This window comes from Paroedura picta, chromosome 2, assembly GCF_049243985.1.
Source record: "Paroedura picta isolate Pp20150507F chromosome 2, Ppicta_v3.0, whole genome shotgun sequence".
NCBI classification, from domain to species: Eukaryota; Metazoa; Chordata; class Lepidosauria; order Squamata; family Gekkonidae; genus Paroedura; species Paroedura picta.
This window is the reverse complement of record NC_135370.1, coordinates 83,850,813-83,874,418: the sequence shown is the minus strand read 5'-3', so window position 1 is coordinate 83,874,418 and position 23,606 is coordinate 83,850,813. Positions and strand designations below refer to the sequence as shown.

The 23,606-nt window shown below is 42.1% G+C and overlaps 1 protein-coding gene across 11 annotated transcripts in view; it reads right to left on the bottom strand.

The window, feature by feature from the left end:
• LRRC56 (leucine rich repeat containing 56) overlaps positions 1-18,772 on the bottom strand; it is a 95,098-nt gene extending 76,326 nt beyond the window's left edge. The window contains exons 1-6 of one of the 11 annotated variants that reach the window (XM_077321347.1): positions 18,213-18,405; positions 16,569-16,855; positions 16,344-16,415; positions 11,372-11,481; positions 10,408-10,482; positions 4,323-4,489 (exon numbers count right to left, since the gene is read on the bottom strand). In XM_077321347.1, the coding sequence (XP_077177462.1) occupies positions 4,323-4,489; positions 10,408-10,444 (204 nt within the window). In that variant the 5' untranslated portion in view covers positions 10,445-10,482; positions 11,372-11,481; positions 16,344-16,415; positions 16,569-16,855; positions 18,213-18,405. Of the gene's footprint in view, positions 1-4,322; positions 4,490-10,407; positions 10,483-11,371; positions 11,482-16,343; positions 16,416-16,568; positions 16,856-18,212; positions 18,458-18,616 lie in introns of those variants that run through there. The other 10 variants (XM_077321350.1, XM_077321351.1, XM_077321346.1 and 7 more) reach the window with 10 other exon arrangements.
• Positions 18,773-23,606: the final 4,834 nt, after the last annotated feature.

The following is a 23,606-nucleotide window of genomic DNA, read 5'->3' as shown; positions in this document are numbered from 1 at the left end:
TAATCCCTCCTCCAGAGCAGCCATTTGCTGAAGAGAGACAGATCTCTTTAGTTTGGAGATGAGCTGTAAAACTGGGAGATCTTCAGGTCCCACCCGGAGGCTGGCAGCTCTACATATAATGCCATGGAGTCCCCCCTCCAAAGCAGCTGTTTTCTCCAGGGGAACTGATCTCTTTAGTCTATAATTCCATTGGCACCCTAGGTCTCACCTGGGGACTGGAATCCCTATTTAGGAGAGGGTCACTGGCTCAATAGAGAAGCCTCTGCTTGGCATGCAGAAGGTCCCAGGTTTGATCCCTGGCATCTCCAGTTAAAAGGATAAGGTAGTAGGATCTGTGAAAGAGCACAGGTGAAAGGAAACCAAGAAGGCCAGAGGACAGGGCAGAAGGGTGCTATGCAATATCCTCACCAGGATGCCCCTATTAGCAGCTGGCAGGAAGTGCTTTTTATTGAGGGGTCTGGGCAGCCTGGAAATCTTCACACAATCAGCCTCTCCGTCAGATAGCTATCCAGCCTCTGTTTAAAAATTTCCAAAGATGGATAACCTACCACCTCCTGAGGAAGCCTATTCTGCTGAGAAACCGCTCAACTGTCCGGATGTTTAGACAGAATTTCTTTTGAATTAATTTCATCCCGTTGGATCTGATCCGTCCCTCTGGAGCAAGAGAGAACAACTCCGCTCCATCTGCTATATGGCACTCTTTTAAATACTTGAAGATGGCTATCAGATCCTCTCTCAGTCATCTCCTCTCCAGGCTGAACGGACCAAGCTCCCCCAACCTTTCCTCATATGTCTTGGTCTCCAAACCCCTCACCATATTTGGCCAAACCAGAGCAGAGTAAAGTACCATCACCTCCCGTGATCTGGTAATAATACTCCGTTTGATATAGCCCAAAATACCATTTGCCTTTTTAGCCATCGAGTCACACTGCTGACTCATGTTTAATGTATGGTCTACTAAGACTCCTAGATCCTTTTTGCACGTACTACTATCAAGACAAGTCTCTCTAATACCAAAGGAAGGAGGAGATTGATCCTCTCCATATTCCTACAGACCTATCTCACTATTAAACACTGATTATAAAATCTTTGCAAAAATTTTGGCTGAGAGATTGAAGAAATGTGTAGGTGATGTAGTAAACCCAGATCAAACTGGTTTTATCCCAAGAAGACTGAAGAGGCATAAGATTTGTTTTGAGTGCAATGGACCTTGCTCAAATTCAAAGAACTAGAATTGCCTTTTTGTTTCTAGATGCGGAAAAGGCATTTGACAACGTCTATTGGGACTTCCTAATGGAAACACTACGAAGAATGGACTGTGGAAATACATTTTTTAACTTGGTTGCAATCATATACTCTACACAAAAAGTGAGGTTATTGGTTAACGGCATGCTAACAGAAGATATAATTATGATTAAAAATGGAACACGGCAAGGCTGTCCACTATCGCCTCTACTATTTAACCTGATCTTAGAAATGCTTGCAACCTTAATATGATCCTCTGATAATATTGTTGGTTTGAAGGTTAGAGGAGAGGAATTCAAGTTTAAATGCTATGCGGATGATGTTGTCTGCATCTTAATAGAACCCTTGACATCTATCTCAGCTCTTTTCGAATTGTTAAACATCTTCGGCTCATATGCTGGGTACAGAGTTAATAGATCTAAAACAAAAAAACTATTACAAGAAATGTCGGACTCAGAAATAGATCTAATAAAAAGCAAATCTGGATGTGAAGTTAATCCTAAAATGGTTAAATACTTAGGAGTATATCTGAGTAAAGATATATCAGAGCTCATAACAAATAATTATGGGAAGTTATGGCAGGCAATCAAACAAGATTTAACAATTTGGTCCAAACTGAAGATCTCATGGTCTGCCCGCATAGCTGCAATAAAGATGAATGTGTTACCCAACCTAAATTTTCTTTTTCAAAGTCTACCCATAGCACTTGGTGATAAGCAATTGAATAGATGGCAATCCGAACTGAACAAATTTATTTGGGCATATAAGAAACCAAGGATCGCTACCAGAGTGTTGCAAGATGCCAAAAAGAGAGGGGGACAGGCTGTGCCAAATTTAAAACTATATGCACATGCTGGGATGTTAGTTATGCTAGCGGATTGGATGATTAATCCAATGTTCAAAGATTTAGCGTTAGATAAGGCGGGACTGGGATCAAGCTTGCATGAAACTCTTTGGCCCTCTTCAAGTCAGAGAACAAAAAACAAAAAGAAGAAAATAAAAAACAGCCTATGGTTTGATGGTGCCCTGAAGATTTGGCTAAGATAAGGGTAGATTATTGGCAACATGCTCCCTAATAAAATCACCAATTGAGGTTTATTTCACCGCTCAACAGCAAACAAGGATATCCTGTCTGAAGTTTATAGACATCTTAACTAACACAGGCAGACTAAAAGATCTTCAAACTCTGAATGAAGGAGGAATTCCATTGCAATGGATAGAATATAACCAACTGAAGTCGAGACTCAAAACGGAATTTGGAACTTCAAAGGGTGTTAAAATATCCCTAATGGAGTTTGAGCAAATCATTATGCGGAAAACCCCCACTTACAAAAACAAATTTATAAAATACTCTTGCAATATGAGACTGAAACAGAGTCTATTAAGAACTGCATGATTAAATGGATGATGAACCTCGAAACTCAAATCTCTTTAGAACCTTGGGAAGGGATATGGAATAAGATACCAAAGCTAACTAGGAGTCAGGCTGTTAGGGAGAATTGGTATAAAATGTTTTATCGTTGGTACCTAACACCAAAAGCTTTAGTAAGGATGTCCAATAGGGGTAATAACAAATGTTGGAAGTGTCAGGAGAAGGTGGGATCATTTTTTCACATGTGGTGGTGTCATAGGGTGTATAAGTATTGGTCCAAGGTTCACTTGGAGCTAGAAAAGATGCTAAAAATTAAGTTTGTAATGAAACCTGAGTATTGGTTACTAAGTTTCTTTCCGGACAATCTGCCAGTACAGGCAAGAGTATTATTTTTTTATGCTACAACGGCAGCCAGAATACTGTTGGCTAAAAATTGGAAAGTGAAGACGTTACCCACGACAGAACTTTGGTTAGAAACTTTGCTAAATTGGCGAGACTGACAATAGCCGACCGGAAAATGAATTCCAGAAGCAATGGAAGCTCTTCGTGGACTATCAAACTAACCAATGACTGAATGGAGGTGAGGGAGGGGGGATGAATCTCTCAAGAGAACCAATTAATCAATGACAATCTTATGTGTGTGTATATATATAATCAATAAATATTAACTAAATAATTAAAAAAGACAAGTCTCCCCCATCCTATATTGGTGTAGATGGTTTTTCCTACCTAAATGCAGAACTTTACATTTGTCCCTATTGAATTTCATTTTATTCAGTTTAGACCAGTTCTTGAGCTTAGCAAGATCATCTTGTATTCTGATTCTGTCTTCTGTTGTGTTTGCTAGCCCCCAGGAAAGCCACAGAACAGGTGTGCATCCTAGTGCCCGTTGTTTCCCTGGGTGCAACCGGCTTTGCCTCTAGTGCCTAATAAAACTCTTTTCTCCTGCACTCCCCCCACCAGGTGAAATGTACGTACAACAAAGCCCCTGCTCTGTAATCTGAACCTAAATATTTCATATTGGTGACTTCTGGCACAACACACCAGCCTGCCAAAATCTGTCCAGAAAGGGCAGGCTGATATGGCTATCTTGTTTGTTTTTTTATTTACATCTCAATGACAAAAAATGTCAGTGATTGAAGGTACCTGCGTTGGGGTACTTTCCTCTTTATTGTGCCTTGCAAGTACACACACACAAACGTCTGTGTGCGCATACATGCACAGGTATATGGTCTGGTCTCCTCTCTCCGGGATCATATCTCTCTTTTTAATATCAAGCCAATGGTGCAAATAAATAATCTTCTGTGCTTTAACTAAGAGTAAAAGGGGCTACTCTTGTGTAAAGAGGGCGAACAAATGAGGCTGCTGAAATACTTCAATGCATAAAAAATGCCTTAATCCCCACATGGAACTGATGGAACTCCTGAGGGGGAAGTGTGAATGGATTCCACTGATAGCATGATCATCAGAAGCAGCACAATGCACGCAAAAGCTGGCTGCAGTCTGAAAAATGCCCTCCTTCTTTGGTACATTTGGTAATGCTGATCACATTTGTGGACAGAAGAGACTGGAAATAGCCAGGGATGCTTCAATGCTGTATGAGTAATCCAGCTACAAAGGCCACAGTAGTGAAATGCTGATCAGCAAGGCTCATTTTTATTCCAGTGTTCTCTTTACAGATGCATTAGAAAGGGTATTTACTCACCAACTTAATAGGAGAAAGATATTCATCCACTAGTAAATCTCCATCTTCTCTAACTGATGGCCTGGGATTCAAGAGTCCTTGCAAGCCCAAGTCAGTCACGCGAACTGTGGCAGAACCCGGTCTCGGAACCTGATCTAGTTTCCAGGTTAATTCCATCTCAGAATGCCCTAAATATAAAACATGAATAAAAACTAGATATTTGATCCCAGCATTTATTTCTCACATCCTTAAGCTAATATTGGACTAAATTATCCAGGTTTCTGATAACAATCCTGCAGTGATACTGAAAGTAGATAAAAACACTAATACAACATTAAAGTATAATGCAATATTCAAGTGTATACCTTCAATATTTTACTTCTGGCATCTAATAATTTGATAGGATCAACTTCATGAATATGTATTTAAAAATATACAGATTTGATTTGGTTTCATTAAATCATCTATTAAAACTATAAGATATATTATGGTTGAGGCCGATAAAGACAAAACCATCAATAACTGGCCTTCCTATACAAGTCATCAAAGATCTCTGTGCCATTCAGAAATATTTAATATAATAATGCTTTGTACCCCTCTCCCTCCTACCGGAGAGAAAGCAGCACATTTTAATTCTTGATTGGTCTTAATTTGGGAATCGGATTGTTTTATGTTTATGGTTTTACTGCTGGTATGTTGTAAGTTGCCCTGAGTCCTCAGGGAAGTATGGCTAATCAATTGAAATATATAAATATATAAATAAATAAAATTAATTTTGTTTTCATTTCTATTGGTTCCAACATTTTCCACATGCAACTTTCTCTGCTCAATTCTGAGGGAGTACAAGGGATCTTTTCTTCCACACTTTATACAGATGGAAGAAAGCACCTCTTTTTTACAGAGAGAAATTTCTTGCTAACAGAATAGGTACAGACATATATCCTTGTGCATTTACACGTCTATTTGTTTACATATAAAATAAGGAGGTCAGTTTTAAACAAAAAAGAGCACTCAAGTAACAAGAACAAAACTCCATCACCACCCCTACTTTCCTGGACTATGCCCCAGTGCTTAAAAATGTTTTTCTCTCTTCTGGTCTCAGAGCCAGCTGGGAAGGAAAATGAGGAAAGCAACTGAACACAGTAAGACATGGGAGGCAGCAGAATTCAGCTCCCCACGCCTAGACATTCCAGTTTGTTTAAAAACTGATTCACACACACCATGTATACCATGTACAGTCTAGACTCAAGTCTTGACTCAGCTACATAAAGTAGGATGGAAAACTCTCTTCAACCATTTATTGTTTGCTGTCCTTGGTTTTAACTCCTTGATAAATTGCCAAGCCTCGCACTTCAAACACCACATTCTACTGGAAGGATCTTTTTGACAAAGTGACCAGGCGCTAATGCAAGGTTATAATGAAGATGGAGACTGGGTTCTACAAAAATAACCAGAGAAAGTTTACTGAGGGAAACCAAGATATACACTTATACAAATAATATATACTATATATTATACAAAAACACCAAAGAGCCTATGGGTATCTATCCTCACTCCCAACACCTGCGTAATATTTATACACACAGAAGAGGACTAAAAAGGGAGAGAAGAGAAGGGATGTCAAGAAAGATAGAGGGAGATCCTGGTGAACCCAAAGGTTAGGAAGAGTCACTTGGCAAAGGTCCCAACAGGGAATCCAGGTAGCAGTTTGGGTAACAAAGAGTTCCTGAAGGGAAAGCAGGTGGAGCAGGACAGGAAATGGCAAGCAAGCCAGGATCCAGAGCACACAGTAAAGCCAAGCTGAGCATGAGCTGGAGTGCTGAGAAATGTGTTATTAGGAGCATGGAAATAATACAGACAGGTATCCCCTGTGCAAGCACCGAGTCATGTCTGACCCTTGGGGTGACGCCCTCTAGCGTTTTCATGGCAGACTCAATACGGGGTGGTTTGCCAGTGCCTTCCCCAGTCATGACCGTTTACCCCCCAGCAAGCTGGGTACTCATTTTACCGACCTCGGAAGGATGGAAGGCTGAGTCAACCTTGAGCCGGCTGCTGGAATTGAACTCCCAGCCTCATGGGCAAAGCTTTCAGACGGCTGCCTTAGCACTCTGCGCCACAAGAGGATCATTAGCATAAGAATAGCATCTTCTAAAAATGCAACAAACTGTTTCTAATGTACTGTGAGAATTCTTTCTTGAAGCATTACTAAAAATATGAAGTGAACAGACGTACTTCATATGTTAGGGCTCAGTGAACTGGTCAGATATTAAGAATTTAGCAAGTTGTATCCAAAGTTGCTTTCAACTGGCAGGGTACTTCCCCTCCTGAAGGAAGCAGGAATAATTTTTGTGAGTTCTCCCCTCCCATTAAGATACGTACATGTGCATCCAGTGCTGTTCCTAAAGTGGAATTCTGTTTGCCAAGGGTAGGACAGTTCAATTCCATAAGTGGACTAGAGCAGTGATCCCCAACCTTTTTATCACCGAGGACCAGTCAACGCTTGACAATTTTACTGACGACTGGGGGGAGGGGTAGTCTTTTGCTGAGGGACATCACTGCCACTGCCGCCTGAGCCCCTGCTCCACTTGCTTTCCTGCCAGCGCCCCTGACTTCCTGCTGCCCACTGGGGGGCGCTGCCAGCAGCAGCTGTGCAGTGCCACTCTGAGGGGGAGCCCCAGTCATGGCGGCCGCTGGAAAGCACCAAAGGTGAGCCGGCGGCAGAGTGGCAGGGCAGCCCCCGAGGCAGCAGCCAGGGAGGAGGACGAGGAGGAGCCCCGGCTCGGTACCAACTGATCCACGGACTGGGACCGGTCCCCGGACGGGGGTTGGGGACCACTGGACTAGAGTTTACATTACTTTGGATTTAAACAGAACTATTTAGATGGCATAGTCCTATTTTTTTTATGTTATCTGGAACAGCTTCACTGTATAATATAAACAGATAAGGCCTAGGTGGGCAGAGAGTGGACAGGACCAGACCAATCTCTGGACCAATTGGAAGGCGTGATTAGTCCAAAGATCGGAATGGCCCCAACCCCGGACTTCAGACCAATAGGAAGGTGACACAGCCTTCCCCCCCCCAAGCGCAGCTGCACGTGACTGCCGGGGGCTCCCTTGCCGACTGCCGGGGGCTCCTCCTCGTCCCTTGCGTGACTGCCGGGGGCAAAGCGCCTGCCGATTGGGCCCTCCGATTGCCAGTCCGGAGGAAGGGGCCAATCGGCACCCTTCCTCATCATGGACTGAGCCTGCCGTAACTCCTCCTACTCTGCCCTTACCGAATTATTTAGTCCGCGGCGCCCATGGCACCACGGGCGGTTTTAAGATTATTTATTATATATATGTTATCTGCCCTGAGTCTCTGGGGAAGGGGTTATTTTTTTAGTTATTATTACTATTAGACATAACAGTTGTAAATCATTGGAACTGGTTTAGAAGCATCCTCACCATGTTCAATATAAACATGCTTTCTCCATAGCTAAGCACTGGAAAAATAGTTCTGTACCAAAAACTAGCTGTGCAGGGTACCAACTGGCCAGAATTCCAGATAATATTACCTTGCTCCTTCTTATTGTATCCTCTTGCGGACAGCTTCACCCCACTGCCATGCATTCTGTTTGGTAGCATTCATGTGATAAAAAAGTTTTCCCAGGGGGGGCGGAGAAATATGGCTTCTTGAGCAGTTCACTATCCAGTGAACTCTGGAACCTAACAGGGGTCGATTTGCAGCTGCAATCGGCAGAAATGGGCGAGGTGTGCAAACCTCCCCAATTTTCTACTCAGGAAGTTCTTGGGAACTCGTGGGGCCAATTCTGATCCTTAGGGAGATTTATTTCCCTGGATATCAAGCTGTGTGTGTTCCGGGCCACGAAGAAGCCATTCGCCATGTTTGAATTTTTCTATCTTCCCATATAATTTTTTTCTTCTATCACTCCCGAGCTGCCAGGAAGAGTCTTCAGAATTTCCACGGAGATTAATCTCTGACTAAAAATGTCTGAGTAAATGGTAGGACCATTGGGGGGACCAGAAAGTCTCCAGTGACTTTAAATTGTTTTCGCACACCTCCCCCTGCTCTGTTATCAAGAAGCGGCAGTGAAGTTACCTCCTACAAAGCCTTTCCTGCCAGTTATTTTTTTCCTCTTTTAACTTCAGGGGGAAGGTGAGATATACTAATAACACTGAAAAACAAGAAAGCATTAAACCAGTATGTTTATTATTTCACGGAGATTTCCTTGATAAGGTATTCGCGTGATACCTTTCCTGAAGCTCCGTGACTTTCTAAGCAATGTCGTCAAAACCCTTTGAGGAAGGACCTCTCCTCATTATTTGCAATATTGTCTGAGCTTGGCTGGTGACTTATAAGCCTAAAACATGTCTATATTAAAAAGATTTGCAGCTGCAATCTAATAGAGAAACAAACCCAAGATTTCAAAGCATTTACAGAAGGTTTGCTTAAGAATATTTTCAAGGAGATCCAAGACGGCAAGGAAGAAGTTTTTAACAGGATTGATGGACCAAAAACAGTGGTTGATGACAGCACTAAACAAGGTTGGAAATCATAAGCAGAAGAGAAATCTGAAATTTTGGAGATGGAAAAGGGGGTATTGGAGCCCCTCAGAAAACATGACTCCCCAGATAAGGACACCCTTTTAAAAAATGCATACAGCTATTTCAAAGCAACAGTACACAAGAATCAGCCAAAAGATAAATGGATCTGTTTTGAAAGTAATCAATTTAAAGGAGCATTTCAGGAAAAAAAATTGTACTGATACATTGTGGATTGGAGTCCAGGAGGTGCAACTACTTCAAGATCCATCGGTGAATATTCTATGGAAAAGAGTACAACTGCACTTTCTATGCTGAATAACTGGACAGAATATAAGTCTATGGGAACAACAATGTGCAGCAAGCCTCGATATGAGACTCCCTTAAGAAGATTGGGGAAGGGAAAGGAGAAGCAAAGGGAAGGGGGAACAACGTGTTTGAAATCTTTTCTTTATTCTTTTTCTGTACACTTTTAAGGCAATATAATTGTAAGTGCTGGAAATGTCATGATAAATATTTTTTTATTAGTGTATAGTTATAGGGCCAAAGTTCACACTGTTCTACAAGAAATGTTCAATGTTAAGTATCTAATTTAAACCTGGAAATATGGTGTTAAATATCTGTCAGGAAGGCTCTTTGATTGTGTTAAAAACCTAATTTTCTATGCAATCACTGCAACAAGGTTACATCTATAGCCAACAGAAAATTAGCTGAAGAATTTCAAGAACTGTGGAATTCTTATGTGAGAAAATTTATAAATTTTGGGCTAAGGTCAAGACATCATCTTGGAGAAAGAGTGGGCTTTTCCTTTTTTTAAAATAAATACTGGGTTAAAATATAAAAACGATTTGAATTGAAGAATTCAGGAGCTGGAAATGTTATAATAAAGTGGGTTTTTCCTTAAAAAAAAATATTTCCTGATTTTGTCCAGAAGGTGTCCGGACTTTGTTAATACTCAGTAAACTATGAAAGGCAAAATTACTTAAAAGGTCTCTTAATTGTGTTCAAATTTATGTGAGGGGACTACCAGTTCTGTGATTGTAAAAATACTTGTATTCTCTGTGTTCTGATATTTCTAATAATTGCTATATTCTGCCTTAAAATAGACAGACAGCCTAAAGCAGTGGTAGTCAAACTGTGGCCCTACAGATGTCCATGGACTACAATTTCCATGAGCCCCTGCCAGCGAACGCTGGCAGAGACTCATGGGAATTGTTGTCCATGGACATCTGGAGGGCCAGTTTGATTACCCCAAGCTTTGCGGGGAAAGTAGCAACACTGGTAACTTTGTCTACACAGAATGAGCATTAGTCATGAAAACTACAGAGCTGGGGGAGATGGAATCACATGGTGGGTAAAGGACCTGCTAGGATTTCTCTTTAAATGACTATGTCATTGTCATAAGAAGAAGAAAAGAACCGTGGAGGGAAAAGCCTGAAGAAAGATATTTGTATGTAATGAAGGGAGTAGAATTAAGGAAAACTTAGAAAACACATAAAGGGATTACTAAAAATAAAATTGAAAAAATTAACCTAAATGTCACAAAATGTATGAAATATTTTACCTTCTAGGTGAAACTCTTGATATTTTCTGAGGTGCATATCTCGTTTATATCTTCGTTTTTAAACAGAGTTTAAGCCTAAAGAAATATGAACACATTTAGTTCAAAGGTATTTTCTGTTGTTTTTGTTTATGCATGAGCCTTGATATACCAACAGTCTCTCTGTGGGTGGCAAAATGAACTGTACTGTAATCCACAAAGCTGTCTAATAACATTTTTCAGAACACCAAAGATGACCTAAAATCAAATTAAGAGAGGTAATGTTTGTCCCAAATCCTCTTATTCTAGAAGAACCCATAGCTGTTTTAAGCATGGCATTCATCCATAGCCATACAATAATATAACTTACATTTTCTCTCATGAACACATTTATCTATTTTGCTAGGTTTTATAGTAGCTTTATAGTAGAAATCAAAAATCTCTATAGAGTATAGACGTAAAGCATCTTTTTGAAAGCCCTTCACTCTCTTCTTCATCCACCAAGCCGAAATTAATCTATGGATTTTTACTGCATTCCAGGAGTATATAATCATTCATTTTCATATGTGCAAGCAACAGCAGCAGCCCAAGTGGAACTACCATCAATATATGAAAAAAGTCTGTATGAAAAGCATGAATAGTTTGGTTTCAAAAGTCCTGAGGGAGTCATAAATTTCAGCATTTCAGGTGTAATTTTCTGAAAGTGCCCTGAAAATAACCTCTTCTGGGCAAAAAAAATAAAAATAAAAATTAGGCAGCTGAGATTAACTATGATGTCAACAGGAAACTACTGTTACATCAATCAGCTCTTAACAATAAGGACATTAATGGTAAGAACATTTATGTATTATGCTGCACATCTTGTCCTTGCTTTACCAGATCTTGCTTTTTCAAATGCTGAGAAAAATTAAGATAGAAAGGTAAACTCCATTATGAATGTCAGTGTTTAAATAAACTGTTCTGATATTCTTCAAGAGATACTTCTTACTTGTTTGTCTGTGATAAGCACAAATATAATCCAGATGACCAGATAATCTTCAGATACAAAGAGAGTACAAGAGACATAAATCCAGCTGATCCTGAGGCTCCATGCTCTACCTTGGAGAAGAGGGGAAAAAAACAGTTGCCATTTGTATTGTGACCTCCAAAAGTAGTACAATGTCCTTTATCTTGCTTCCCAGTCCTCTCTGCATTGTCAAGATTCAGGGGAGGACTAGGGTAGAAGAGAATGATAAAAGTAACTTTATTGTCTAGTTACAGTATTTGCTGGCGTATAAGACTACTTTCCCCCCCTGAAAAACATGCCTCCAAGTGGGGGGGGGGGTCGTCCTATACGCCGGGTGCACTTCAGTTGGGATAGACATAGCTGCCCATAGTGGCCCATAGTACTGTAATGTAATGTAACAAACTCTATATTTTGAGTGGAAATGTTGGGGGGTCGTCTTATACGTCCAGTCTTCTTATACGCCAGCAAATACGGTAATTTCCATTTTTATTTGTATATAAGGAGTAGGAGAGCCTTTTGTGGCGCAGAATGGTAAGCGGCAGAAATGCTGTCTGAAGCTGTCTGTCCATGAGGTTGGGAGTTCGATTCCAGCCGGCTCAAGGATGACTCAGCCTTCCATCCTTCTGAGGTCGGTAAAATGAGTACTCAGTTTGCTGCTGGGGGCTAAAACGCTAATGACTGAGGAAGGCACTGGCAAGGCCACCCTGTATTGAGTCTGCCATGAAAACTCTGGAAGACGTCACCCCAAGGGTCAGACATGACTCGGTGCTTGCACATGGGATACCTTTACCTAAGGAGTAAGAATAGTCTAGCACAGGGGTAGTCAAACTGCGGCCCTCCAGATGTCCATGGACTACAATCCCTGTGAGCCCCTGCTAGTGAACGCTAGCAGGAGCTCATGGGAATTGTAATCCATGGACTTCTGGAGGGCCACAGTTTGACTACCCCTGGTCTAGCAAGTGACGTACACTGATGGATACATTCTCTCTCATATGTTCTTCCCCTCAGAACGAATACACCAAGGGGATAGCCAGAAGTGGTAAAGATTGTGATGGACACTAGCACTGTCTCCACCCCATAGCCAGGAAGGGAGCTGGACTGCAAAGGGCAACTGCCCGCTCAATGGCAAATGCAAGATTGGGCAGTAATTGGCAAGATAAGATTGGTCCAACCCGATTTTTTTCAGAAGTGGTCTGACCACAAACTCCTTCAGTTTCTCTGGGAAAGCCCCTGTGTTCAAGGACAAGCTGATGATCTCCCAGAAAGTGGCCCAGATCTCCTCACCACCAGTTTTCACCAACCATGAGGGATATAGCTCAAGGGAGGATGTGGTCAACCAGACTGGTGAGAGCACTGGTCCTGTTTGCTGAAACGAGTGGACTGAAGGGTTTGAGAGTGGAACTTTGAGATGACCAAGAGGCTTCCAGTTCTTGTGGCCTTGTCATGAGTTTTACACTGAACCTGCTCTAGTTGTCTCAGTTCCTGTTTCTATTTGTGCAGCTCTAGTATAAACCATGGAGCTGGCTTAGGGCAGGAACAAAGAGGATGTCAGTGAGCAATCTCATTAATGGCTTCAGAAGGCTGATCATGCCAGTCTTACACTACTGCAACTACTGAATTGCCAGAAGGCATCAGATCCTGCAGAACATTCTGGAAACCATACGTTTATGAAATAGTATATGGATAATTACACAATGTTTGAAAGCCAACATCTTTTTATAGGTCTTAAAATCTCACTTGTCAAAGCAATGTGTGTAAATATGTTAGGACTTTGCTCAAGGTGACAGAGAAGTAGCTTCAATGTTCTCTCATATTCTTGAAGAACTTCTCCAGAGAGAATGTTTTAAAAGTTGGGAAAGTTACAATAGTCAAAATTGGCTCACCTATTTGAAAGCAAATGGCAATGCCCTAAGCTAAACAAATTTGGAAAGCAATAAAAGAGACCTAATTTAAAGGAGGAGGAGCCGCAGCCCAGTACGGACTGATCCACGGATCGGTCCCGGTGTCTGGACTGGGGGTTGGGGACCACTGTGTTACAGAAACCACCGTGTGCCAGTACAGAAAGGTATAACAGAAAGACTATCTCAAAGAAAGAGCAGCATGTCAACTTGGTCAACAAAAGAGTGACAGGCAATGAAGCAGTTAGGTAATTTTAGACCCTGGACTGGAGGGAGTTATGAGGGGTCCCCATCAGCTAATAAAGCATACTTCAGACATGAAGCTACAGTCTTTGCCCCCCTCCCCACCCCACTGATACCCCAGCTAAGACCCTGGGCTTTTGCTTCAAAGTCCAGCCCTGATTGCATCACTGGTGTGAAGATCAGGTAAAATATTGCCCTTCTCCACCTAAACCACAGGCACATGTATGGTGAATATAGAATACACAAATACTGTTGTTAACCAAGATAGATTCAGGTGGGTTGCTGTATTGGTTTGAAGCAGCAGCACAAACTTTGAGTCCAGTGGCACCTTTAAGATCATAAAATTATAGAATCATAGAGGTGGATGGGACCTCCAGAGTCATCTAGTCCAACCTTCTGCACAATGCAGGAACTCACAACTACCTGCCCACTCACAATGACCCCAATTTCATGCTCAAATGTTCCCTCCACCAAAAATCTCCAGAATCCAGCATGGCCTGGAGGAAATTCACCTACCCACAGCAACTATCAGCAATTCCCTGGGCATGCAAGGAACTGCTACAAGGGACAAACTCTGGCACATCCCTTCCTGCCTGCCTATCCACTCACAATCTGCTTAAGTTCATAAAATCAACATTTCTGTCTGATGACTATCTAGCCTCTGCTTAAAATCTTACAAAGGAGAACTTACCACCTCCCAAGGAAGCCTGTTCCACTGAGGAATTGCTCCAACTGTCAAGAACTTCTTCAGGATATTTAGCTGAAAATTCTTTTAAATTAATTTAGACCCTGGTCTGACCCGCTGTGACAACAGAAAACAGCTCTTCTCCATCTTCTGTAAGACAACCCCTCAAGTATTTGAAGATGGTTATATCATTTCTTAGTTGCCTTCTACCAAGCTAAACGGACCAAGCTCCCTCAACCTTTCCTCATACAAATTTGATCTTCAAACCCCTCACCATCATTATAGCCCTCCTCTGGTCGCTCCAATTTCTTTACATTTTTCTTCAGTTGTGGTGCCCAAACCTGAACACAGTACTCCAAGTAACGTCTAACCAGAGTGGAGTAAATTGGTAACATCACCTCAAGTGATCTGGACACTATACTTCTTTTAATACAGCCCAAGATCCAGTTTGCCTTTTTAGCTACCGAGTCACACTACTGACTCATTTTCAGTTTATGGTCTTTTCACACATACTTTGTGAACACTCACAAGATCCTTAGTGCCAAGTAGTGACACATTTGATTTTTCCTATCTAAATGCAAAAATTTACATTTTTCACTATTAAAATTCATTTTATTTTTAGCCCAGTTTTCCAGGCTGTCAAGATCATCCTGTATCCTGATTCTGTCTTCAGATGTGTTTGCTCCCCTCCCAGTTTAGTATCATCTGCATATTTAATAAGCACACCTTCTATTCCTTCATCCAAATAATTTATGAATATGTTGAACAACAGATCCCTGAGGCACTCCACTCATCACTCCTCTCAAAGAAGATGATTGATATACAAGACTCCTTGGGTGTAATCTGTCAATCAGTTCTCAATCCACCTAACGGGATCCATACAGCATTCTGCCAACTTGCCAATAAGAATAACATGGGTAACCTTATCAAAAGCCTTACTGAAATCATCAAGGTAAATAATGCCCACAGCATTCTCATGAAATAGCAAGGTAGTAATTTTCTCAAAAAAGACATAAGGTTAGTTTGACATGACTTGTTCTTGAGAAAGCCATACTGACTCTTAGAAATTGCAGCCATCCACTCTAGCTGCTCAAGGAACGACTGTTTAATGACTTGTTCTAAATTTGGCCAGCCATAGACGTCAAGATGACGGGTTGATAGTTACCCGGATCCTCCCTTTTCCCCTTCTTGAAGATAGGGACAACATTTGCCCGCCTCCTATCTTCTGGCACTTCGCCTGTTCTCCAAGAATTGTCAAAAATAATGGACAGAGGCTCAGAAATTACATCTACAAGTTCATTTAGTACCCTTGGATGCAATTCATCTGGCTCAGATTTGGTTCCAATTTGGTGTAGTGGTTAGGAGTGCAGACTTCTAATCTGGCATGCTGGGTTCAATTCTCCCCCACATGCAGCCAGCTGTTCTGACCAAGCAGTGATATCAGGGCTCTCTCAGCCTCACCCACCTCACAGAGTGTCTGTTGTGGGGAGAGGAATGGGAAGGCGACTGTAAGCTGCTTTGAGCTTCCTTCGAGTAGGGAAAAGCGGCATATAAGAACCAGCTCTTCCTCTTCTTCTTCTTCAAGAAACTAGATGTTTATGGACTACCCCTACAGTGATCCTAGGCCACAACTTCCAACCCTCATAACATGAAGATTTTGCCATGTTGAGCACAATTCCCCTTGCAAGAGAAGACTGAGGAGAATTGAGCAAGTCAGCCCTCTCTTCAACACCTGTTACAATGTAACTTTCTGGTCCCCCCAATGGTCCTACCATGTCCCTATCCTTTTTCTTACTTTGAATATAACTAAAGAACCCTTTTTTGTTGTTTTTGGCATTTCTTGCTAGCCTAAGCTCATACTGAGCTTTAACTTTTATTTATTTATTTATTTATTTATTTCTCGCCCCTCCCTGGGTAGGCTCGTGGCGGGTGACAGTTGTCTTAAAAACCCCAATTAAAACCCCATTAAAAGACGTTAAAAATCATAACATAACATAACTTTTCTAGAACTTTCCCTATAAGCATTGGTTATTTGTTTATATTCTTCCTTGGTTATAAGGTCCTCATCAGTATAGTTCAAAGTGCTGGTTCTTATCTTTAAAGTCTCTGTCCAGAAACCAAAAATTACCTCCAGAATGCCCTTTCGCCTCTGAAACAGATGAAACATCTAAAAATGGAACTGTTATTGTCTCAGTGCAATCTGCAAAACAAGTATTTTTAAATTTACTTTTTCTTAGTTGACTGGCAAACTGATTTTTTTTTGTATTTTGAAAACATGTAGAAATGAAATGTAACTGAGAACTAATGAATAATAATTAAGAAAGAGATTGTTTCTCATTAATAAAGAACTTACCATTAATTTTATGTACCTACATCTATTTCTTCTTGCAGTCCATAACAGAGATGCTTTTTGGTCTTTGCAAAAAAACTCTGGACAACATGGACTGTGGTTCCTCTTTGTTTTTATTCTGTAAGATTTTTGCTCCATTAAATGATCATGCTTCCTAATTCAACTCTGTCTGAGGTTTTCATTTATTTGTTGTCAACCATCATACCATAGTCATTTTGTACAGAAAATGCACCTGCTAGTGCACTTATTTCATCAGTTATTGTTATCTTCTTTCTAGTAAGAGGGTTTTCCTGCAATAAATAAAGGAGGTTGCTGAAGGAAATAGAATTCTTAGTATAAACAGGCATATGGCCAACCATATCAGTAAATAATCATAGCAAATATGCTCAAGCTATTCATTACAATTTGTGCAATTAAGACTGACACAAAAGATGCACTATCAGCCACAAAACTTTCAAACATCTTAAACTACTATGACTGCAGCCTGCACCTGCTGTTACATGAACCTGTGTTATTATAATATATTCAGTTAATTTTAAAAAATCTTCACTAGATGGGGTCCTTCAAAACTGCTGTGAGCGTTTTTTTTGAGGGAAATGTGAGTGTGCCTGGGAGGCTACACATTACAGTTTGCTCTTATGTCACCAACTTCCTATTGCTTATTATCTGTTTAGAAAATGTAATGCCCCCTCTCCCGAAACCAGATGAAAGGAGCTCACAAAGTAAAACAATACAATAAAAGCACAGAAAGCACTGCCATAAAAACAATATAGTACACAGCAATTTACAGCAATATTAGTAAAACAATCCTCAGGCTAAAAATAGACCATAAAACAGCTAAAAAGATGGGGGGGGGGAGCTTGAGTTAGAATAAGAGCTTTGTGGCCTGGCATTGAAACAGAAGTAAGCCAGGCAATCCTAAAGTGGATGGGCATTCCACAAGTGAGGGGACATCACTGAAAATGCACACAGGGCACAGCAAGCCAGGTTGCAAGCCAAGTTTTTGATAACTGGCTGGCTGGTTCACACATAATTATGCTGATATTTATTTGTATTAATTATTTATATTAATGCTTTCTAATGTTTCTACATTTTCCTTTTTAAAAATCCACATATTAAGTAACTGCTTACATGATTATGCAAATTCCCATCTGAAAGTGGGATCTGAACCACAAAACCCATTAGATTTTAAGGTGGCACTAGCCTCTGTTATCTAGTTTGGCTGCCTCAGACTAAAATAACTACCTCTCCATAACCAGAAAACACATTTTCTATACCATCAACGAAATAATTATTACGCAATTTGTTTGTGTTTACCGCCCTAAGCTGAATGACATTACACAACGCCGGCCGGATTCTATACAAACCCAGCCCGAGAATAAATAAAGCAGAAAGAGCCTCTGAGCACATGCAGAGTGCAACAGGAGCACCCGCAGCAAGAACAACGCTTCCAGGCAAAATCAGAACTAAATTCTATTAACCACTGAAGGGCGTGGAGGGTGTTGGGGGGTTACCATCCACACGGCCCCTTCCTGCCCCTCGCCACTTTTGTCCCCCACCCCCACCCCGGAATCGCCTGCCACCCTACTTCTGACTTCCTCCCGTTGCACAGAGATGGGAACAGGCATACTGCCCTTTCCTGCTTGCCTCAGCGTCCTAAGCGAAAGAAGGAGCCAAACGACCCCCCTCCTCACAGCGAAAGTGTTCCTTCTCTTCACTCTCACAGAGTCCGGCCCCGGCCCGGCGCTCGCTTGCTCGCTCTCCTCTGCACTTACAGGGTTTCGCTAGAGCAGCAGGGCCTCGGGTTACCGTGACAACCGTCTAATTTGAATGTGCTTATTACATATTCATCAGGCCGGCGGAGCTGCAGGCCGTCCCCGGGCGGAGGCCGCGGCCTCTGTGGGAGGGGCGTGGCACTCGCGCCGCAGCGCCCGCCTTGGGAAGGCGCCGCTGCTTGCCCGCCGTTTCCTCCCCGAAGGTGACAGGCGAGTGATACTCCAGGGCGGCGGGGGAGTCGCATTCCCCACGTCTGTCTCTGGAGGGTCGCTTACTTCGTGCTAGGAAACACGTGTCTGCGCCGTCCCTTGAGGAAGTGTGCAGGGGGGCTTACTCAGGATGGCTCTGTAGGCCGTGGGAGGAGAACAAAAGAAGCCCAGCCGCTCATGCCGGCAGGCGCTTTCCCGCTGCGCCCGATGCAGGCGGAGTGACGGCGTTTCTGCTTAGCGTCTCGGAGCGGCCGGGTAGGGCGTTGCTCTGCCTCGCGCATTGCCGTAACGGCTCCGAAAGGGCGTCGGGCGCCGCTCCCCGGTGCGCCATCTCTTCATGCACGGGGTGACTTTCTGTTAAAGCATGGCTTGCATTACTGTGCCTCCATAGAGGCAGTTCCAAATAGGTCGCCTTGTTTTTGTCTCTTGTCCAGGGTGAGGACATATTAAATGTTACAGACGCATGGACCTGTCAAAATACCCAACCAGGTGTGTCCTCTCTTCTACGGAAGGGGGGGGGGGAGAGGCAGATTCCCTGGTTGAAAAGCCGCTTTCGATAAGTGACCAAAGGGGAAAAGAGAACTGTTCTTTCTGCTGCTGTTTGCACCCCGTGCCAACCTCTTAAGACCTTTATAATGAAAAAAAGAGAAAAGTTCAGGAGAAAATGACTGTTATTAGAGTCCAGTCGCACCTTTAAGACCAACAAAGATTTATTCAAGGCATGAGCTTTAGAGTGCAAGCACTCTTCCTCAGACAATGAATTCCAAACAACAGAGTTCAGTTCCCCTAGAACAAATGGCTGCTTTGAAGAGTAGTCTCCATGGAATTATAACCCACTGAGGTCCTCCCCTTCATAAACCCCACCCTGTCTAGGCAGAATTCATCGTTTGAGGAAGAGTGCTTGCACTCAAAAGCTCACACCCTGAACAAATCTTTGTTGGTCTTAAAGGTGCTACTGGACTACTTCAGAGCAACACGGCTACACATCTGATGCTATCGCTGTACAATGTGTTACACTTTTGAATGCACTAGGCACACTTTAATATAAACCCATATTTGTATTTTTATAATATAAAACAATTTGTTCTTCATATACATATGTTGGGAATGCAGTTTTTACATCCGTTTCTTATATTGGAGTAAACAAATATGCTAGTGTAATCATAGCACACATGTACAGAAAAGTCTACCTGTATGTACAAAAATTATTGCCATCAATCAGCCCTATTCATTCACAGACATAGAGAAGTGGAAATGTAATAAAATCACATATAACATCTGATTTGCAATCCTTGTGCAGGAATCACTGTAAAGCTGTATAGATTGGAGCTGTCTGGGCTATAGGTTGAACAGCTCTTTCAGAGTGCTCACAAACAACTGAGAGATGCTTTCTTACTTTTCCCTCTGCAGCCTGTTCAAGACACAGCTGCTGCTTGCTAGCACAACATCCCGAAGGAGCCGTTTATGTTCTAAATTATTGTCACTATGTAATACCACAGGGAGGCATTTTCCGAGGGAATACGGAAGCCTGTTAGATCTGTAGGCAGTGCAGTTGTACTGTGATGAAGCAAGTTCCCCCTTGGGCTGCAACAAAGGACAGAAAATGCCTCATGCACAGATGACTGAATGAGGGAGGTGGGGCTTTGAGAGTTATGAAAGGCCAGAAGTGATTATCTGGAAATACGTTAGCAACTTGAACTGCAATAGGGAACAGGCTCTATCTGAACTGAAATTTCTTTTTAAAAGAAATTGGATTGAACATTAGACATGAGTTTTACACAAACACTATCCAGAATATTCCAGAGACTTCAGCAGATGTTTGCATGTATTTTGTATATCATTTAGGACATGCAGTATTTCATTTGACAGGTATAGCAATATTTTCTTTTATTTGTGAATTTATATTAATTTAAACTTGTTCAAAGTTGCCCACTAAACAGAACTATCATCTGAAAACGAAACACTACACAGCGTTTTTTGGGAGACCTGAAAACTGATGAAAAGCATTTGGCTATTTGAAGGATCATTCATTCAATTAGCTTCTGTCTCTAGGGTATATCAGTGTATCTATGATTTAATAGGGTTTGGGGAGAGTTAAGAGAGAATCAGGACACTGCAGCAACCCTATAATGAGGGAAAGTGACACATCTGCCACAGGAAGTTAATTTTGGGCTGCATTAATTGTGGCGGGGTGGGAGACAGATTTGACTCAGGGCATAACACATTTAAAAATTATCTTCTGTTTCTATTAGTTAAGTTTGCACATGAATTGTCACTTGGATTTTCACGTTTAGGAATTAAATAACTTTGATGAAGTTATCCATTCAGTCGTATCCAACCCTATAGATAAGTTTTCACCATACGTTTCTGTCAATGACTGCTTCTTTTAGTTGGTTCATGGTCGTTCCTGTATCGGCTTTGTTGAGCCAGCAGACAAAAACCATGTTTCCAACCATGTTTCCTTTTGCCGCTGACCATAAAACACTTTAGGGTAGCCTTAATGGATACTGCAATCCTAGGCATGCTTCCTTAAAGGTAAATTTGGTGTAGCTTTTCATGTAAATATCCTAAAGCAGTGGTCCCCAACCTGCGGTCCGCGGCCCGAAGGCCAGGGCGCCGGGCCGCGAAGGCCAGGACGCCGGGCCGCTGTTCCCTCTCCCCGCCCCCCCACAGTAAAAAACTTCTCCGGGCCGCAAGCTCGCCGCCCGGGAAGCTTCTTACTGCGGGAGGGGGAGAGAAGGAATCAGGGCCGCACCGCGCATGTGCGGCCCGGCTGCGCATGTTCACATGTGTGGCCCAGCCGCCATGCGCGCTGCGCGGTCGCGGCAGTTGCCCCGCCGGTCCCCAGCCGGAAAAAGGTTAGGGACCACTGTCCTAAAGGGTAGGAAAGGTGTATTCTTTCTGATTGAGAGAACCTTTCAGTTCCTGATTGGTTCCTTGTTGAGCATTGATTGAATTCCATCAGGGTCTTGTGCAAGGTAGGAATTGCCTTTGAAATTACAAGATGAGAAAAACTCCTCTGTTGTGGATGCAACCTAGGAGAGTCTAACTGCTGTGTGAGATCTGTGCATGTTGACAGGATAAATTTCTTTGGATATTTCCTTGCAGAAATTAATTAAGCAAACTAACATATTTTATTTCGTCCTGACAGTAGGTTTATATTTCGCCTGCATATGTTTATAAAGAACTGTCAAGTCACAATTTATGGTGACCCTTCATAGTATTCAGGGTAAGAGGTGAGCAGAAATGGTTTGCCATTTCCTTCCTTTGTATAGCAACCCTGGTGTTCCTTGGTAGTCTCACATCAAAATATTAATGAGGGCCAACAGTGCTTAGCTTCTGAGATCTGATGAGCTCAAGCTAGCCTAGGACATACAGGTCATAGGTTAATCTCCACATGCAGGCTATGTAAGTGCACATTTTTGGGTATGCTAACAGGAAAGGAAAGGAGAGGCAAGTAGGAAATAGCGGCAGCAATCCTAAAAGCACTTTCTTGTGAGCAAGATACATTAAACAAAAAGAGACCTACTTCTAAGTAGACCTGTTTTGGATTACTCCCAAACAGAGCTGTGCAGAGTAATTCCAGTCTAAACCTACTTAAATTAAGTGGCTAAATCTCATTATTTAAATTAAGTAATTTGTTTTCCACTTGTATGCCACCCTTCCCCAGGGGGGTCAGGATAGCTCACAACAGTTACATGTATCACATAAAATATAAAATCAAAACCATAAAAATCCTAAATTATTGACATTAAAATTAAATCTCACAATTTCAGACAGGCTGCCTCTTTCTCTTGAGAGGGGGAGGCATACATAATGTGCTTCCTTGGATCGTTGTTGATGGTATGAATCTGTATATGATGTGTTTTAAGTATGGAGGCTAGACTTTCTTGGCATATTGAAGGCCTGGGTGGAGGGTGGACCAATAATTTCAAAAGTCTTGGTTTTTAGGGGCTATCCAAAAAATTATCAGTCTGAGCACTGAACAGGTCTCTATTTTTCAACCGTTGTCCTGGTGTCATTAGGCTAAGCAGTGGAACATAACCAGTAGTGTGCCATAATGATATAGACCTACTGGCTGAATCAGCTAAGTGTTCAGTGGCATTAATGTGTTATTTTCCCAGTATGACACTTTCAGTTTGTATCACCTTTGCCAAGGTTTTCTTATAATCTGGCAAGGTGTCGAGAGAGATGTTTCCAAATGAATATTTGGTACCTGCCCTTTATTGTGTTAAAGTTGGCCATGTGGAATGATCTTCAGCAATTGTGCTATTAATTAATTTATTTAATATTTACATACCACCCTCCTCTGAGGATGTTTTTGCTCTTAGACTTACACGTGCCCTTGGACTTCTTTAGAAGAAGAGTTGGTTCTTATATGCCGTTTTTATCTACCTGAAGGAGTCTCAAAGCAGCTTCCAATTGCCTTCCCTTTCCTCTCCCCACAACAGACACCCTCTGAGGTGGGTGAGGCTGAGAGAGCCCTGATATCACTGCTCAGTCAGAACAGCTTTATCAGTGCTATGGCGAGCCCAAGGTCACCCAGTTGGCTGCATGTGTAAGAATGCAGAATCAAACCCGAACTCTTTAGAGAGTCTCTCTGAAGAACTCAACTGACAGTAGCCTCAGAGACAATGAAGTCCTGATTCTGGGTGAGATGCTGATGGTGCTGACTCCAGCAAAGGAATGCAAACCTGAGCCTCTGGTTCTTCATCCCTCCAAGTCTGCTCTTTCTCCAAAGCTCAAAAAGCTCTGTGTGAGAGGAACACCTTAAGGCACAGTGCTCTTTCTTGTCAAGTCATAGGAGTAAACTGGTGATTATACAGGCCATGACATTGTGGAACTCACCAATATATGTAAGACAGTGCTCATGATTATCAGACTGTGCCATCTTTGTTCCACACCCCTTGCATGTCTTAAAAATAGCCATTTTAGACCATGATATATCATGACTAAAACTGTCGAAAGGAATTCAAAGGAATGAGAGGGTACTGTGTCTGAGACAACAAAGAGAAGACTGAGGAATGTGTGCTCTCATTTCTATTACAAGCTGGTT